The following is a 19,582-nucleotide window of genomic DNA, read 5'->3' as shown; positions in this document are numbered from 1 at the left end:
CCACCACTCAATTTCTAGTGAGTTGTTTTATCAGTTTTTGGAGTGAGGAGTTCGCTTCGAGCTTATTTTGCGATCATTCTCGAATGCAATAATGCAAATAATGTAACAAGCAGCATTATGCTGGGGTAATTATCAAAATGGATGGATACTAGGGTGTCCCAAAAAAAATGATGTTGAAAAAGTCAAGGTGTCAATTTAGGGCTACTAAATTGAAAGATAATGTTATTTATAGCATTTTTGTAGAACATTTCGACTTTCTAAAAAACTGTTTTCAGGTTGCCCAAACGTGATTTATGAAAAAATGACTTTTTAAAGCTACAAACCCACTCCTTTGTACTTTTTTCAATTCTGTTTTATTCCTAAATTTTCCAATATATTTTTTTTAATTTGTGGGGTTGTTTTTGAATATTTTGCATGGTCCAGTTCGGCATTGCATTCAGTTTTTTGACTCCCAGAGCCACGAAAAAATTAATTTTTCTAATAATTTTCAGTAAAACCCTTCAAAACACAATTAAAAAAATTTTTGATCAAGAATTGAAATTTTCATTGCTAAGCGGGATTTACGACAAGAGTTTACATGACAAAAGATACTTGATATCTTATCGGGGAGCTGAAATATTGGCATTTTTTTATGTGTGGAAAACTATGCATTTTAACAAATTTCTTAAATAACTGTTATATTTTAGGAGATAAAAAAAATAAAAATGTTCAGAAAACAAACGCATCTTTTATAGTTGACAACTTAATAGAAGGTTTAAAAATTCGGAAAAATCTGCGAAAAAAGTTAAAACCAAAATTGTGATTTTTAGTGCCTTTTAATAGAAAACTCAATGTTGCTCGTAATATGTAAGAGACAGAAACATGATATCTTCGGTAAACTTTCTTGTTTTAAGATAACCTAAAACTTTGTCGAAGACACCTTGCGTCTATCTTATTCTGATTGAAAAGTAATTTTTTTATCTCATAGGTGGATTGATCACCAATTTTTCTACATTAAAAGAGTCAACTTTGAATATCCTGAAACTTCTTCCAACATACCTAATGGCTATAATCAACATTTGAATCACTATTTGGGAAATTATACGCACAAACGGCAAAATAAAACACTGTGCAATGGAGATATTAAGCTTTAGCGGCATTTTTGACAAAATGCATAGTTTTCCATCACATGTAGAAACGACAATATCTCAGTCCCCCGATAAGATATCAAGGATATTTTTTCATGTAAATTTTCGTCTTGAATCCTGCTTTACAGTGAAAATTTCAGTTTTTGATCAAAAGAATTTTTTATATGTGTTTCGAAGCGTTGTATCTGAAAATTATGCGAAAAATTCACTTTTTTGTGATGTTCAATGGGCTCTGTGAGTCAAATAATTGCATGCGATGCTGAACCAAGCCATGCAAAATATACAGAAATAACCCCACAAAAATAAAAATATATATGGAAAAATTTAGAAATCGAACAGATATGAAAAAAGTGCGGAAGAGTGGTTTTGTAGCTTGAAAAAATCATTTTTTTTTAAATCACGTTTGGGAAACCTGAAAACAATTTTTTAGAAGGTCGAAATGTTTTACAAAAAGGTTATAAATAATATTATCTTTCAATTTGGGGCTGAGCACCTTGACTTTTTCAACATCGATTTTTTTGGGACAGCCTAATTGATACCCTTTTTATTTGCAAAACAAACACACTTTACAATTTATTTTTAATCGAAATAACAGATTTCAAATTGTTTACGTTTGGCACCTGGGTATTTTCGCACGTGTTGCTTGACTGAAGATTAGGACAATACTTCAGCTATTCCTTGCCAAAATAATAGACTCAGTATCAGAAGGTTCCGTCAAGTTTCTAACAATGAACAAGTTTCTAATAGTTAAAATATTGCAATTTTCTCGAAAGTATTTGTTAGAATTTTGTTAGGAATTGGAACATTATAGAAACATTATCCAGGAAAACAGATTTTAGGGCATAATGCATATATAACTACATACATATACAGAATACATATGTACGATGCTGGTCTAAATTTCATGTACGGCCCACTTCAATTGTTTAGCGCCACCCGATTCATGTTGTCTCTTCCAGTTGGTAACGAGGTACGATGCTGGTCTAACAAACAAGTCGTCGTAAGTTTGAGAGGCTCGAGAGAGACTGATAGTGTTATTAGGATCGTCGCGCAAGCCCCGCAATTGTCCTGAACATTAAACAGGTTGCGAAGTCTGTGTATAATAAACAAAATGACAAGTACCGAATCGGAATGCTGCACCAAGGCTTTGCTTTGCTTAAACATTCTGTATACTTACTTATCTGTTCTATTGGCTCTTATCGGTGAAAATTAAATAATGGCAATGTTATATGTCGCCGATCCAATCGTGGACACCACCGGCCGGAGGGGTCGGTTGTCCTTTTGTATTTTCGGTAATCCGTAAATGCGTGGTTGATTGCAACTGGATTCCTTCATGCTCTTTTGTGTCCGAAAGTCGATGTATCCTTTGTTGTGCCATCCGTCGATGAAGCTGTTGATTTTTTTGATGATTTTGTTGGTTGAATTTTTTGTAAGTTTTCTATACGTGTTTTCGTCCGCGAGCAGGTTAACCATTTTTTCGTGGTACTCATCAGCCTCCATAATTACTGTTTTGCTACCTTTGTCAGCTTTCGTGATGACCAGGTTCGGGTTTGCCTTAATAAACTTTATGAACTCGATTGTTCGCTTTCGCCAGATTTACCGTCGCCTTCGTAAAGCATCACACTGTTGGTCTGCTGTCCCCTCCATATTTGTTCACAATTTCATTCAGCAACAACATTTTACTTTGCCAACTAATCTCTACTGGTTAGATTAATCACCGTGAACGTTTACTTATCTGTTTTATTGGCTCTTATCGGTGAAAATTTAATAATACAGCTTTATTTCGCGTAACGCGTTTCGGTCTACTATTCTTCGACCATCATCAGACGCCTGAAAATATTAATTATTCTCTATTATAATTTTTCTTTCTTAAAAACAATTACACATTTAACACTTACAAATGGCTGTGTGCAACCTATCGGTCTTGTCTGACTAAACTATACTACCGTGCTGGATCGAAATCCGTACACCTAAGCACATGATAATCTTCGACGGTCAATATAAAATCAAGAAATCACATATTGCTTTAAACTGACATGTTTAGTTATAGGTCTATTTATATTTTATCACTATTTTCCAGCAAAATGATTGAAATCACTCCGAAACTCGAAAAAATCATGTTTAAATAGAACTTGTTTTGAATCGAAATCCGTACACAGTTTTTTGTCTGAATCAAAACCCGCACACTTTTGAATCGAAATCCGCACACACGCGATATAGACTGGATCAAAGTCCATACAACAATAAATTAAACTCCCTATAGATAAAGAAGTACAAAAATGAACATCTTTTATTTATAATTTATTTTTAAATTACCGAATAAGTATATTTTGAGGATCAACTGGCTCCTAAAGTTTCACACGGTTTTCTAATTTTTAATATCAGCTGAAATAGTGCAATTTTCGTAGCGTTTCGTAGTAACCGGAACGCCGGAACCTCTCGAAGCTTCCCAGTACGACTTTCCCTTGCGCACCTCAGTCACAGCTCGTTTAAAATTGTTTGCCGTATATTTATACTTGTTTTCTTCCATAATATGCTGAAAACAAGAAGAAAGTTCAACAATATATGCATGATACACACGCTGTACGGATTTCGATTCAAGCAAATAAAAAGAATCAAAATCCGTACGGCAGAGTTTTTGTTGAATAAATACAACTTACACTATTTATTAGACAATATACAGGTCGAAAATGACAAAGACTTACCTTTTCCATCAATTTTAAAAAGATTCACAGAGTAAAACACTTATATCCCACTTGATAATCGTTTTTATCTGAAGAACGTTTCCTTAGTATATTCTCTAACGAAATACAAACGAAATGACAACTAAATACAACGAAATGACAACTGAAACCGATACACGATTGATTTTTCAATTTTAATATTTTTATTTCATGGCCTACTGGCGCATAGTTTAATTTAACAGAAGGCCAACAACTCAACGGATATGTACATGTAACTATCATATGAATTTTCACTTTTATAATGCTTAAAACTGAAGAAAAACATCAAGGTGTACGGATTTCGATACTGTACGGGTTTCGATCCAGCACGGAAACATAAATTTTCCTGCTCAACTCCCTATGTCGCCCACTTCGTCATCGGTAGCATTCGTTCGTGTTCGCGTTTTCGGCTCTCTCCTTAACCGATCCAATAGTCCGTTGTAGGTGGTGTTGAAATTTCCACACTCACGCTGTAGGTTAACCGTTCGCATTTCACCTTCCTTCTTGATGTGGAATACCTCTGCAATCATCCTGGTTGCCGGGTCATCTATGCGTTCTAGAACTGTGGTGTTGTCGAAATCGAACACACGTCCTTCTTCTATTGTGTGTGTAGCTAGTCCAGATTTCGGGTTTTTATTCCTACAGTCGTTCTTGTGTTCCGCTATCCTCACCTCCAGCATGCGTTTCGTCTGACCGATGTACGTTTTACCGTCGTTCGTTCCACATGGTATGGAGTACACCACGTTCTTCTGTTTGCCTGGTGCACGCCGTGTCAGAATCGGCTTATTATGCAACTTCAATGCACCTCGGATTTTTCTTCACCAAAAGTTAGTTTAGGGTTTAAGCTTTCAAATGGAAGTGGTTTTAAAATATTCTATCGGGGAAAACTTAAATAAAACGAGTTTGAACTTTTTCCTAATGTTTCGACAATTTTTGCTCAATTTCTATGGAGACATTAGGTTTATTGAAATGCATGGTATGGTAACGTTATAAGCAATTTGTGTGTGTGTGTGTGTGTGTGTGTGTGTGTGTGTGTGTGTGTGTGTGTGTGTGGTTGTGAGAGAGAGAGAGGTAGAGAGAAAGAAAGAAATAAAAAAAACATCCGTTCGCTAAAACTTGCAATTATTGTTTAGTTCCAATAGGACCTGAAAAGTGTATAATGGAACGAAAGTAAACGGTTACAAAACCTTTCGATGCTGGCTGGGAACAAATGATTAATCCATGGTAAGTTTCACTAATTTGAGGGGGAAATTCTAGATACCATTATTTTCTTAGGAGTGCACACTTGATTTGTTCAGGAGAGTTTAAGGCAATTTGTCTATTTGAAAAACATATTTTGAAAAAATAAAAGAAAACTGAGATGACCTTTTACCAAATTTTTATTTAACTTTGATGTCTATTATTTTTTAAGAATCTCAAATTCTATTCCACCAATACTTTTCGATAAAAGTTCAAACTAAAACTCATGTTTTCTTTATCTCACAGTCGCTTCTTTATTTCTAAAAATATGCAAAGTTGCTTCGGGAAATAAGGCCTGCACTAAGAGCTGAATGACCCCTCAGGTTAAAGGCTCTATAATAAAAATCAATCAATCAACAATAAGGCCTGCACACTCATAAACGTTTATTGAATTTTGATAGGGTGCTGCCAACGTCCGATCGAGTTGGCACGAAATCCTTTACAACTTTTGTTCGAATTTTGCACAACAAATGTGTGAATTGCATAATGCAAGATTTGAACAATGAATACATTGACATAGATCGAAACGGGAATTTATATCATATCCAAAAAAAGATTCTAAGATACTATAAAATTTAATGTAACCGAGTTTTGCTTTGCAGCAAATGAAGGACTTAGACAGTGTTCGGAACACACTGCTGAAATTATTCACCATGATTCTGCTAAAACATGGATGAATCATTAAGTTCCTAAAACGCATGAAAGATATCAGCACAACATCATACAATAACTAAAATCAGTGTGCAAATATGGAAAATAACCAACACTGCAAGTGCATTTATTATTTTCGCCATCACTTTATATGGAACCACAGTAAAAAAATACATTATCATAAACATTTTGTATTATTCTTTTCCTATCGATAATAATCATATTGTACACACTACTACACTACACAATTTTCTTCTTATTCACCCCCCCCCCCTTTCTCACTCTCTCTTTCATCTACACATACACACACACATACGCACACTGTTTATATCGTTACAATACCGTATGTTGCAATGTATTCAGCGTCCCCGTATACTGGTAAAAATGATGGAAAAAGTGAAAAAAATCAAACTCATTTTATTTTTGTTTTCCCCGATAGAATATTTTAAAACCACTTTCATTTGAAAGCTTGAACCCTAAACTATCTTTTGGTGAAGAAAAATCCGAGGTGCATTGAAGTTGCATAAATAGCCGATTCTGACACGGCGTGTGGTGGTATTTGATCTTTCATTTTGCTAAAGATTTTATGTTTGATTTTGTTTTGCGGTCGTGAGGCTAGAGTCATATCATGACGTAGCAATATTTTCCTAATTTTCTCGCTTAGCCACGGTATGTAGGGGGCTGATATGTATTTTGGTGGCTGTGTTGTTCTGTTTTGTGTTTCCAATGTGTTATAGTGTTTGTGTATTCTGTCCTTTTTTACTCTATCGGTAAACCATGATGGATAGTTATTTTTCCTCAAAATCTCACTTGCATGATTGAGAGCCTCCCTTCTTTTGTCCCCACAAGACAATTTTATATGAGTACCACGAAAAAATGGTTAACCTGCTCGCGGACGAAAACACGTATAGAAAACTTACAAAAAATCCAACCAACAAAATCATCAAAAAAATCAACAGCTTCATCGACGGATGGCACAACAAAGGATACATCGACTTTCGGACACAAAAGAGCATGAAGAAATCCAGTTGCAATCCACCACGCATTTACGGATTACCGAAAATACAAAAGGACAACCGACCCCTCCGGCCGGAATAAAAACCCGAAATCTGGACTAGCTACACACACAATAGAAGAAGGACATGTGTTCGATTTCGTCAACACCACAGTTCTAGAACGCATAGATGACCCGGCAACCAGGATGATTGCAGAGGTATTCCACATCAAGAAGGAAGGTGAAATGCGAACGGTTAACCTACAGCGTGAGTGTGGAAATTTCAACACCACCTACAACGGACTATTGGCTCGGTTAAGGAGAGAGCCGAAAACGCTAACACGAACGAATGCTACCGATGACGAAGTGGGCGACATAGGGAGTTGAGCAGGAAAATTTATGTTAGTATAGTTTAGTCAGACAAGACCGATAGGTTGCACACAGCCATTTGTAAGTGTTAAATGTGTAATTGTTTTTAAGAAAGAAAAATTATAATAGAGAATAATAAATATTTCCAGGCGTCTGATGATGGTCGAAGAACAGTAGACCGAAACGCGTTACGCGAAATAAAGCTGTATTATTTAATTTTCACCGATAAGAGCCGATAAAACAGATAAGTAAACGTTCACGGTGATTAATCTAACCATTCTGTATACTTTTTCGAAAATTTCTAGACACATTTTTCCCTTACAAGTGATTGGCATTCTAAAGCATAGTCATAGGTTCCTCCTGTAAAGCATAGTCATAGACTCCTCTTTTTCAATTATCACCGTACCTAATTTGTGAATAATCCAATTGTTGTTTTTGCTCTATTCTACAGGTAATTCGTATATTGGCATGGGATACATCTAACCATTTGGTATACTATCTAGCCACTCATAGGAAACGACCTGGTCAACAGCATTTATATGTAGTAAAAGACCCCGTTAACGATGAGCTGAAGAGGTACGCAAACAATATTACAGTATTCATTTCTTATTATATTTGGTATGCCATATGACTAAAATGTTGAAAATTTTACGAAAAAGAGGCTATTTGTTTTATGACTTAGAGTTACAAAATCATTATTAAAAGTTATTCAAAGGGTTCCCGTTCAGTAGAGCGTAATATAAAGTTGACAAAGTACTATCAACAGGAGATACGTTTAATATGCTTGGATACGATTTCGTATTTCCCCATATGCTTTTGATATCAAAATTGAGTCCGAAGTCTAATACCAAATCCTGAAATGGAAGTGTTCTGAAACAAGTCTGACAAATTTTTCGTCTCTATCAAGAGCTGTTATTTCAAAAAATGCACACTGGGAAAAAATGAACCCAAGTTCCTACTAATTAGAAGTCGCTGGGTTGACAACCTGAATCAATGAATAAGGTAAGGATTCTATATTTCCAAAAATACGCAAACCTATAGTGAAAGGGGGCAAAATGGACAATTTCCCGTGCCCGGCCCAAAATGAAACCATCACCAATCGATTTGTTGACCAATTTTACATAGGAAATGCTATACACTAAAGTCGCTTTTTACGCGGGGGATGCGTGCCGCGTAAAAAAAAAACCGCGTAAAAAAATGCGTAAATTCCGGAATCCGCGTAAAAAAACCGCGTAGATTCTGAAATCCGAGTAAAAAAACCATCGTTAATTTTGCATTCCGAGTGAAGGGGAACCGAAATCCGGGCAAAAAAAACGCGTAAATTCCGGAGTCCGCGTAAATTCCGGAATCCGCGTACAAAACCGCGTAAATTCCGGAATCCGCGTAAAAAAAATCCGCGTAAATTCCGGAATCCGCGTAAAAAAAACCGCGGAAAAAACGACCTTAGTGTATTTCAGATTACAAGTCTAGCGGCGATTATTTAGTGAAAAACCTAAATTAATCCACCTAGCGGTCAGACCCAGCCTTTCTCATTCAATTTTTTATTTGTAAAAATAGATTTACATGAACGCTTCAATCTAATAAATGTATATAGACTCTTTAAGTTCTAAAATATTGATGTTGTAATCTTTACATATAAAAATGCAGTCAAGTCTGTCTGTCTGGCTGTCTGATCCATATAGGCCCGAAAACTACCGAACCGATCGACGTGAAAATTTGTATGTAGGGGTTTTTGGTGCCGATGAAGGTTCCTATGATAGTTTGAGACCCCTCCCTCTTCTGAAAGGGAGGGGTCCCATACAAATGAAACATAAATTTCTGCACAACTCAAGAACAAACCAAGCAAATGAAACCGAATTTGGCATGTGGATGTTTTAAGGGGTAACTAATATGTCCATAATAGTTGGATGAAACACAAATTTGTGCACATCTCGAGAACTAATCAACCAAATGGAACAAAATTTGGCAGGTAAATGTTTTTAGTGGTAACAAATATGTACATAATGGTTTGAAACCCGACTCCCTCTTCTATAAGGGAGGGATCCCATGAAAATGAAACACAAATTTCGCACAGCTCAAGAACCAATCAAGAAAATACAACCAAATTTGGTATGTGAATGTTTTAAGAGATAACAAATATGTCCATAATGATTTGACGCCCCTCCCTCTTCTGGAAATACATGTTTCTGCACAAATTTTTGCACATCTCGCGAACTAATCAACTAAATGGAACCATACTGGCAGGTGAATGTTTTTATATGTTCCATAATCGACCTCAGACAACATTTTGGATTGTAAAATGGCAACTTCCGGTTTCTGAATACAGCAGAAAATGATCAAATACCACCCAATATGAGTTTTTCTTTAACCAGTATGCCGTTCAAAATCCAGAAATTGTCTCCAAATGCCATTATGAAATCCAAAATGGCGACTTCCGGTGTCGGAAAAACAGCGGCAAATGACCAAATACCACCCAATATAGGTATTTCCGGAACCGGAATGATGCACTGGAGCCACAAATCGACTTCAGACAACATTTGAATTGTAAGATGGCAACTTCCGGTTTCTGGAAAACAGCCTGAAATGGACGATTCCCATTAAATATTAGTATTTCTGGAACCAGAAAGATGCACAGAAGCTAAAAATTGATCACAGACACAATCTTGAATTTTAAGATGGTGACTTCCGGTGTCTGGCAAACAGCCGGAAATGACCAAATACCATTCAACATGAATGTTTTCGGAACCAGAATTACGCCCAGATGACAGAAATTGATTTCACAGGCAATTTTAAAGTCCAAAATGACGACTTTCGGTTTCTGAAAAACAGTCCAAAGTGACCAAATATCACCCAATATTAGTTTTTCTTTAACCAGTATCCTAAATACCATTTTGAAATCCAAGATGGCGACTACCGGTTTGTGAAAAACAGCCTAAAATGAACAAATACTATACAATATGAGTATCTCTGGAACCAGATGATGCAAGAAGCTAACAAATGACCTCGGGCACCATTTTGAATTGCTAAATGGCAACTTATAGGCAACAGTCGGAAATGACCGAATAATACTCAATATGGATATTTCCGTAAACGTGATGATGCATAGAAACCAAACATTGACCCTGGACACTATTTTGAATTTGAAAACAACCACTTTTAGTTTCTGGAAAACAACCAAAAATACCTCCCAATATGGGTATTTCCGATGTCAGATTGATGCCAGAAAGTCTGCTGATAATGACCGAATACCACCCAATATGAAAATATTCAGAAATAAGGCGATATACAGAAGCCAAAAGACGAAGATGTTGTCATTTCGATAAAACCAATCATTTCAAACGATTTGTTATCTGACTTTGATCATATCCTATGGCCGATTCGTCGTGCATTAGCAGACTTCAAACAAACCGCAAGGAATCAATGAACTTGGAATGTTCAAATAGTACGACACCACATTTAAATTATGTTGAGGCCACATATATCGATCAAAGTAGGTATAGTTTTAAATAGTCTTTGAAATTCTCTTCTTTCCATAACTTTTGAGCCACATATCAAATTGTTATGAAGTTTGTTATTTGTAAGTTTGAGAGATGACTCGTTCGTATGACACTACCCGATCAGAAGAGCATAACTAAAATATTACAAAATTCTATCAACGGGAGATACAAATAACATATTTTGATTCGATTCAGTATTTTCCCATTTGCTTTGGATAACAAAGTTGAATCTGAATGAGTTATAATAACAAATCATGAAATGGAGTTGTTCTGGAACAAATCTAACAATTTTTTCGTCTCTAGCAAAACCTGTTGTTTATATCAATGGTTGTTATTGTACTGTTCTATGTGCTATATCATTTTGTTAGAAAGCTGATACGTTGGTAACAAAGTTTGATATGGGTTGGATATTAGTAGATTATTTTTTGTTATGATATCTGTTATTTTAACACCTAACGGGATCAAAATTATAACACAACCTGAAAGGTTTATCACATAACAAACTAACAGCCTCTGTTACATTTTTGTTTTGTCTTTCTGATCGGGTAGTTATGTTCAAATAAGTCATGTAATCTTTGAGATAATAGACTTTCGTTGTTTTATTAACAATTCAATACATAACGGTTGCTTAAGTTCGATTATAATCAAATGAAATGGGAACGTATAGGGCAGCCAAACTTTGAAACCACGTGTTCAATCATAATTCATCAGGTCACCCTTAACTAGCCCGCTCATCTGATAATAATAATCGAATCGGTAGTGTAGTTTCTGAGATGATGAAGTTCCGTGATTTTCACAAGTCGGCACATTACAAATGAAGTTACAGTTCGATTACAGTAAAATTCAATAGGGTCTTCTGAACCAGGTAGACCATTCATTTGACACTAATTTTGTGGAAATCGGGTCGGCCATCTCTGAGAAAAGTGAGTGAGTCCAAGTAGTCTTCGGAATATGTTCCTTTGCATAGCTGGATTTCACATTTTTAAACATAACAGGCAAAGTAATAGTCCGACTGCAAAACAAAAAAAAAGGTCTTATGGGGCAATTAGACCTTCCATTTGACACTGATTTTATGAAAATCGGTACAGCCATCTCTGAGAAACATGAGTGAGATTAAACAGTCTTCAGAACACGTTTCTTTTCATAACTTTTGAACCACAAATTCAATCTTTATGAAATTCAAAACTTAAGGGTTTTCTAGGTAGCCCGTTCTTTTGAGACCAATTTTGTTCAAATCGGTTGTGTAGTTTCTGAGATATTGATGTTTCATGATTTTCACATTTTTAAACATAACCTCTAAACTAAAAATCCGATTACAATAAAATTCAATAGGGTCTTATGTGGCAATAAGTCCTTTCTTTTTCAATTAATTTCATGAAAATAGGTCCAGCCATTTCTGAGAAAAGTGAGTGAGAATAAAAATCTGCACATACACACACACATACAGAAAATGCTCAGCTCGTCGAGCTGAGTCGAGTGATATATACCATTCCGCCCTTTGGAGCACTTTTATACTTTCGGTTTTGCAAGTGATTGCTATACCTTTCTAGGAGAAAGGCAAAAACCGGAACCCACATTACCACTAAATAATCGCCGCTGAGCTAACAACCATTTCTTGTGTAGAATTGGTCAACAAATCGATTGGTGATGGTGTGCTAAACGTTTTAGTGACAAATCGCGCCAAATGGCCTATGGTTGAATATCGACCATTTTGATTTGAATGAAACGTTGCACACGTATTTCGCTTAGCAAACTGAGCATTTTTCACAGATGAAGAGATTTTTTACACCCATGAGTTATATTCTAAAAGGGCGTATGCCTTTTGGCATAGGTTTTTTTCGAAGCATTGTAGCCCAGAAACCGTTGGTTGTATAGAAAAACTGTCTGAGAATGAGTTGTAGGGAATCTAAAATGTATCATAAAACCTAAATTAATCCACCTAGCGGTCAGACCCAGCCTTTCTCATTCAAACTTTTATTTGTAAAATAGATTTACATGAACGCTTCAATCCAATAAATGTATATTCACTCTTAAAAAATATTGATGTTGTAATCTATGCATATAAAAATGCAATCCGATCTGTCTGTCTGTCTGATCCATATAGACTCGAAAATTACCGAACCGATTGGCGTGAAAATTTGTATGTAGGGGTTTTTGGTGCCGATAAAGGTTTCCATGATAGTTTGAGACCCCTCCCTCTTCTGGAAGGGAGGGGTCCCATACAAATGAAACATAAATTTCTGCACAACTCAAGAACAAACCAAGCAAATGAAACCGAATTTGGCATGTAGATGTTTTAAGGGGTAAAAAATATGATCCTTATGTTTTGACACCCCTCCTTCTTTTGGAAGGGAGGGATTCCATACAAATGAAACACAAATTTCTGCACATCTCGAGAGCTAACCAACTAAATGGAACCAAATTTGGCAGGTGAATGTTTTTAGTGGTAAAAAATATTTTCCATTATCGACCTTAGGCAACATTTTGGATTGTAAGATAGCAACTTCCGGTTTCTGGAAATCAGCCTAAAATGGACGATTCCCGTTAAATATAAGTATCTTTGGAACCAGAAAGATGCACAGATGCTAAAAATTGATCACAGACACAATCTTGAATTTTAAGATGGTGACTTCCGGTGTCTGGCAAACAGCCGAAAATGACCAAATACCATTCAATATGAATGTTTTCGGAACCAGAATTACTCCCAGATGACAGAAATTGATTTCACAGGCAATTTTAAAGTTCAAAATGACGTCTTTTGGTTTCTGAAAAACAGCCCAAAGTGACCAAATACCACCCAATATGAGTATCTCCGGAGCCAGAATGTTGCAAGAACACCACTATGAATTGTAGGATGGCAACTTCTGGTTTCTGGAAAACAGCCAAAAATGGCCGATTTCCGTCTGTCATGAGTATCTCCGGATCTAGAATGATACACAGCAGCTGAAATCGACCACACATCCCAATTTGGATTCTAGGTTGGCGACTTCCGGTTCCTGGGAAACAGCCGAAAATGATCGAATAACACCCAATATGGGTGTTTCTTCAACCAGAATGACGCTCAGAGGCTGGGAATTATCTCAAATACCATTTTGAAATCCAAGATGGCGACTTCCGGTTTGTAAAAAACTGCCCAAAATAACCAAATACCATCCAACATGAGTATATCTGAAACTAGAATGATGCAATGAGCTAACAATTGACCTCAGGCACCATTTTGAATTGCTAAATGGCAACTTTTAGGAAACAGTCGAAAATGACCGAATAATACTCAAGATGAATATTTCTGTAATCGAGATGATGCATAGAAACCAAACATTGACCCTGGACATCATTTTGAATTTAAAGACGACCACTGTTAGTTACTAGAAAACAACCAAAATAACTAAATACCTCCCAATATGGGTATTTTCGGTGTCAGATTGATGCCAGAAAATCTGCTAAAAATGACCGAATACCACCCAATATGAACATATTCAGACTTAAGGCGATGTAAAAAAGGCAAAAGTCGAGGATATTGTCATTTCGATAAACCCAATCATTTCAAACGATTTGTTATTTGACTTTGATCTTATCCTATGGCCGATTCGTCGTGCATTTGCAGACTCTTAACACATCGCAAGGAATCAATTAAATTGGAACGTTCAAATAGTACGATACCACATTTAAATTATGTTGAGGCCACATATATCGATCAAAGCAGGTATAGTTTTAAATAGTCTTTGAATTTCTTCGCTTTCCATAACTTTTGAGCCACATATCAAATTGTTATGAAGTTTGTTATTTGTAAGTTTGAGAGATGACTCGTTCGTATGACACTAGTTATGTTCAAATGAGTCATGTAATCTTTGAGATAATAGACTTCCGTTGTTTTATTAACAATTTAATACCGTGAAGTGAGTCCCATAATAAGCACCATTATCTCAGAAACTACACAACCGATTTGAACAATATTGATGTAAAATGAACGAGCTAGTTAATTGGTAACTGATGAATTATGATTGAACACGTGGTTTCAAAGTTTGGCTGCCCTATACGTTCCCATTTCATTTGATTATAATCGAACTAAGCAACCGTTATGTATTGAATTGTTGATAAAACAACGAAATTCTATTATCTCAAAGATTACACGACTTATTTGGACATAAATAGTGTCATACGAACGAGTCATCTCTCAAGCTTACAAATAACAAACTTCATAACAATTTGATAAAAGTTTGAATGAGAAAGGCTGGGTCTGACCGCTAGGTGGATTAATTTAGGTTTTGCCTTTCTCCTAGAAAGGTATAGCAATCACTTGCAAAACCGAAAGTATAAAAGTGCTCCAAAGAGCCGAATGGCATATATCACTCGACTCAGCTCGACGAGCTGAAAATTTGTATGTGCGTGTGTGTGTGTATGTGTGTGCGTGTGTGTGTGTATGTGCAGATTTTCATTCTCACTCACTTTTCTCAGAGATGGCCGGACCGATTTTCATGAAATTAATTGCAAATGAAAGTACTTGTTGTCCCATGAGACCCTATCAAATTTTAATGTAATCCGATTTTTAGTTTAGAGGTTATGTATCAAAATATAAAGATCATGAAACATCATTATCTCGAAAACTACACAACCGATGTGAACAAAATTGGTTTCTAATGAACGGGCCACTTGAAATACCCTTAACTTTTGAATTTTATAAAGATTGAACTTGTGGTTCAAAAGTTATGACAAGAAACGTGTTCTGAAGACTGTTTAATCTCACTCATGTTTCTCAGAGATGGCTGGACCGATTCTCATAAAACTAGTGTTGAATGGAAGGTCTACTTGCCCCATAAGACCCTTTTATTTTGTTTTGCAATCGTACTATTACTTTACCTGTTATGTTTAAAAATGTGAAATCCAGCTATGAAAAGGAACATATACCGAAGACTACTTGGACTCATTCACTTTTCTCAGAGATGGCTGACTCGATTTCCACGAAATTAGTCTCAAATGAAAAGTCTAGCTACTTCATAACACCCTATGGAATTTTACTGTAATCGAACTGTAACCTCGTCTGTAATATACCGAAATGTGAAAATCACGAAACTTCATTATCTCGGAAACTACACAACCGATTTGATCAATATTATTATCAGATGAGCGGGCTAATTAAGGGTTAACTGATGAATTATGATTGAATACGTGGTTTCAAAGTTTTGCTGCTTTTACGTTCCCATTTCATTTGATTATAATCGAACTCAAGCAACCGTTATGTATTATATTGTTAATAAAACAACGAAAGTCTATTATCTCAATAATTACATGACTTGTTTGAACATAACTGGTGTCATACGAACGAGTCATCTCTCAAACTTACAAACAATATTCTGGCTCCGAAGATACTCATATTGGGTGGTACTTGGTCACTTTGGGCTGTTTTTCAGAAACCGAAAGTCATCATTTTGGACTTTAAAATTGCTTGTGAAATCAATTTCTATCATCTGGGCGTAATTATGGTTCCGAAAACATTCATATTGAATTTATTTGGTCATATCCGGCTGTTTGCCAGACACCGGAAGTCACCATCTTAAAATTCAAGATTCTGTCTGTGATAAATTTTTAGCTTCTGTGCATCTTTCTGGTTCCGGAGGTACTCATATTTAATGGGAATCGTTCATATCAGGCTGTTCTCCAGAAACCGGAAATTGCCATCCAAAAAATTCAAAATGTTGTCTGAAGTCGATTTGTGGCTCCAGTGCATCGTTACAATTCCGGAAATATCCATATTGGGTGGTATTTGGTCGTTTGCCGCTGTTTGTCTGGAACCGGAAGTCGCCATTTTGGACTTCATAACGGCTTTTGGAGACAATTTCTGGATTTTGAACGTCATACCGATTAAAGAATCACTCACATTGGGTGGTATTTGGTCAGTTAATTTTCAGAGACCGGAAGTCGCCATCTTAGAATTCTAAATGGTAACTGTGGTCGATTTGAGCTCCTGTGTATCATTCTAGATCCGGATATTATTATATTGGGTGGAAATGGGCTATTTTCGGCTGTTTTCCAGAAACCGGAAGTTACCATCTCAAATTTCAAAATGTTGCCTGAAGTCGATTATGTAACACATTTGTTACCACTTAAAACATTCAACTGCCAAATATGGTTCCATTTAGTTGATTAGTTCGTGAGTTGTGCAGAAATTTGTGCAGAAACATGTTCTTCCAGAAGAGGGAGGAGCGTCGAACCATTATCTGCATTTTTAACTGCATTTCTATATGTATAGATTACAACTTCAATATTTCAGAACCTTAAGAGTGAATATACATTTATTGGATTTAAGTGTTCATGTAAATCTATTTTTACAAATAAATATTTGAATGAGAAAGGCTGGGTCTGACCGCTAGGTGGAATGATTTAGGTTTTTTTAAGAATCTTGACGTTAATACGCAACTTTTAAAAAAAGTCCAGGATGGAGAAATGAAAAATAATTTTTTATGGTAGATTTATATATTATAAAAACTACAATTCAAACATTTTTCAAAATATTTGTATTCTTATGATTTTTAAAGATGCAGAGAATTATTTGAATCAAAAAGCTCTTGGTAGTTAACATTCTGAAGGCATCGGTTTTCGAGTTATTTTCAATTTAAGCTCGAAAAATTATTTATATTTAAGAAAATACACGTTTTTCCTAATTTGTCCATACGTTCATTGGAATGCTCGATCAGGAATATATACAATTCATTTTTTGGCAACAAAACGATTGGATAAATAACTCAGGCGGTGTATCTTAGCCTAACTACTCGTTCCCCCTTGCCGAATGTTTTATAAAAAAAAGTAGGAGGGTGGTATTCAAGACACGACCGCATGACGTTGGACTACGGTATTTTTATATTCCATTAAAACAAATAATTGAGAGAATTGCAACTCTAGCATTTGCTGCAATTTCATCTAACAGTGCATTTCTGAATGCTGAGACGTTAAAACGTTATAAATAATAATATATACTAAAAGAATGGATATCTTTCATATTATCGCTGTCATTTCATACATATTCGAATCAAATCTTTGTTCGTAGCTGCACTACCAAGACAATAATTTAATTGAGCGAATTGGTAAAATTCTCCTATCTAAGCAAAAAGCAAACTAAACAAAACTATATGAAATTAGAGCCCATAACGATTCAAACGAAGATTTGAAATTTCAAAATTGTTTGACATTAAATCGATAAAACTCATGCTAGGTTAGCTCCAGCCCAGCATTTAACTTCATGTATTTTAAAAAAAAAATGTTTATTTCAATAACCTAATATTGCAAGAGCTCAATCACACGTTTTTCGGTAGTTGTTATCAAGGTTTTGGCGAGTGATAGGAAAATATCTTAGCTTCTTCAATTGTGATTTAGAGCATTTCTAATTGTTTTGTTATTTTTCACGATAGCGACAAGTTTGTTTCTTTCTCTGTGTGCGAGAAACAAAATCCAAACCGCGCACCGAGAAACCAAAACGAAAATTGAATCATCTATACACACGCATAAGCTATCCAACCATGTGCTATTACTATACATACATACGCTATAACTAATCATTACACACGCAGCAGCTATCCACACACACGCTATAACTATCCGTACACACGCTGAAGATATACACGCAATAGCCATAATATGCTACACATGCTATGTCTTACACACTCTATAGCTAGCCATACACACGCAACAGCTCTAAGGGGGTTGGTTAGCTATCATCCCTATTCTCGCAAATGTCATAGCTATGCAGATGCACATACACTATATGTGCACACTGCACACACACTAAATGGCGGTAGCTTTCCTAGTGGCGGTGCTGGCTCGTGCAGTTTCTGGCTGTTTTTCACCCAACGATATCTGAATTGCATTACTGCTGGTGGGGTCCAACTCGGATCGAAGGGGAACCGAACTGAATGAAGAAATGCAGCTGCCCACTACCTCCACCGCTGCTGCCTGATACCACCGCTCTGGTTATGCTGCAGCTCAGTTTCGCCATTGGAATCAGCCATCGCTGCTGATTATTCAAGACCGTTCTAGTGGCCTTCCATTTGTTAACTGATGACTGCTATGAGACGACGCAGGCTATAGACCATCTCACGAAAATTCTTTAACCTCACTTTTCTGACAGGTAGTGGTAACTTTGTTTACGTCTTGGACTTAGTTTTTTTTTCTGACAAAGAAATCGTGTGCGTAATCACTCGGGAATAAAAACGGGGTTTACGGAATGCCCGGTGATGTGAGCCGATGATACGAAGAGAAAATGAGTGCGATAAATATGATGGATCCATATTCCATCAAGATGAATACGCAAGACGTGCCATCACCAGTCAGCGCTGGTCATGTAGTTCATTATTTGCTGAACCACCGATCACCGTTTTACGGCAATCTGATTAATAGCAGGAAAAGCCTGGAGCCCTATAGAAAATTTGAATCCGGTTATGTCGAATCCGTGGAAGGACGTCTTATCAATGATCTCTATGTTGTTCGCGGGAAGGTAAGTTAATTTTTATGGTAATAATACAACAAAAAAATCGTTCGATGAGATTATCGGAACAGCCTCATTTTACTTGGATAATTATTGAAAAAACCTAAATTAATCCACCTAGCGGTCAGACCCAGCCTTTCTCATTCAAATATTTATTTGTAAAAATAGATTTACATGAACGCTTCAATCCAATAAATGTATATTCACTCTTTAGGTTCTATAATATTGATGTTGTAATCTATAGGGGAAAGTAGGTAAAGACGGACACCCTAAGGTTTAATCTAAATAATTACTTAGGTATTGCTATTTAGATCGCAGTAGTCATACAAATTGAAACTTAAGGTCATTTGTTTTCATAACCATTTTTGGTTTTAGTGAACTTCCTTCAAGTTTTATGTGTTTTGGGTCTTCAAAAATAAGACTACAAATTGCTGTTTTTTGTCATGGTTGGGAAAGACGGACACTTGGGGTGGGTAAGATGGACACTACGAAGGTAAAGGTGGACA

At 36.1% G+C, this 19,582-nt stretch overlaps 1 protein-coding gene across 7 annotated transcripts in view; it reads left to right on the top strand.

Annotated features, from left to right (window-relative positions):
* LOC129724163 (inactive dipeptidyl peptidase 10) overlaps positions 1-19,582 on the top strand; it is a 1,205,782-nt gene that overhangs the window by 1,072,639 nt on the left and 113,561 nt on the right. For 6 of the 7 annotated variants that reach the window (XM_055678841.1, XM_055678835.1, XM_055678839.1 and 3 more), the window contains one exon: positions 7,555-7,679. In XM_055678841.1, coding sequence (XP_055534816.1) covers positions 7,555-7,679 — 125 coding nt within the window. Of the gene's footprint in view, positions 1-7,554; positions 7,680-19,582 lie in introns of those variants that run through there. The other variant, XM_055678842.1, reaches the window with a different exon arrangement.

This window comes from Wyeomyia smithii, chromosome 2, assembly GCF_029784165.1.
Source record: "Wyeomyia smithii strain HCP4-BCI-WySm-NY-G18 chromosome 2, ASM2978416v1, whole genome shotgun sequence".
Classification (NCBI taxonomy): Eukaryota; Metazoa; Arthropoda; class Insecta; order Diptera; family Culicidae; genus Wyeomyia; species Wyeomyia smithii.
Note: the sequence above shows the minus strand (reverse complement) of the source record. Positions and strands in the feature narration are given on the sequence as shown.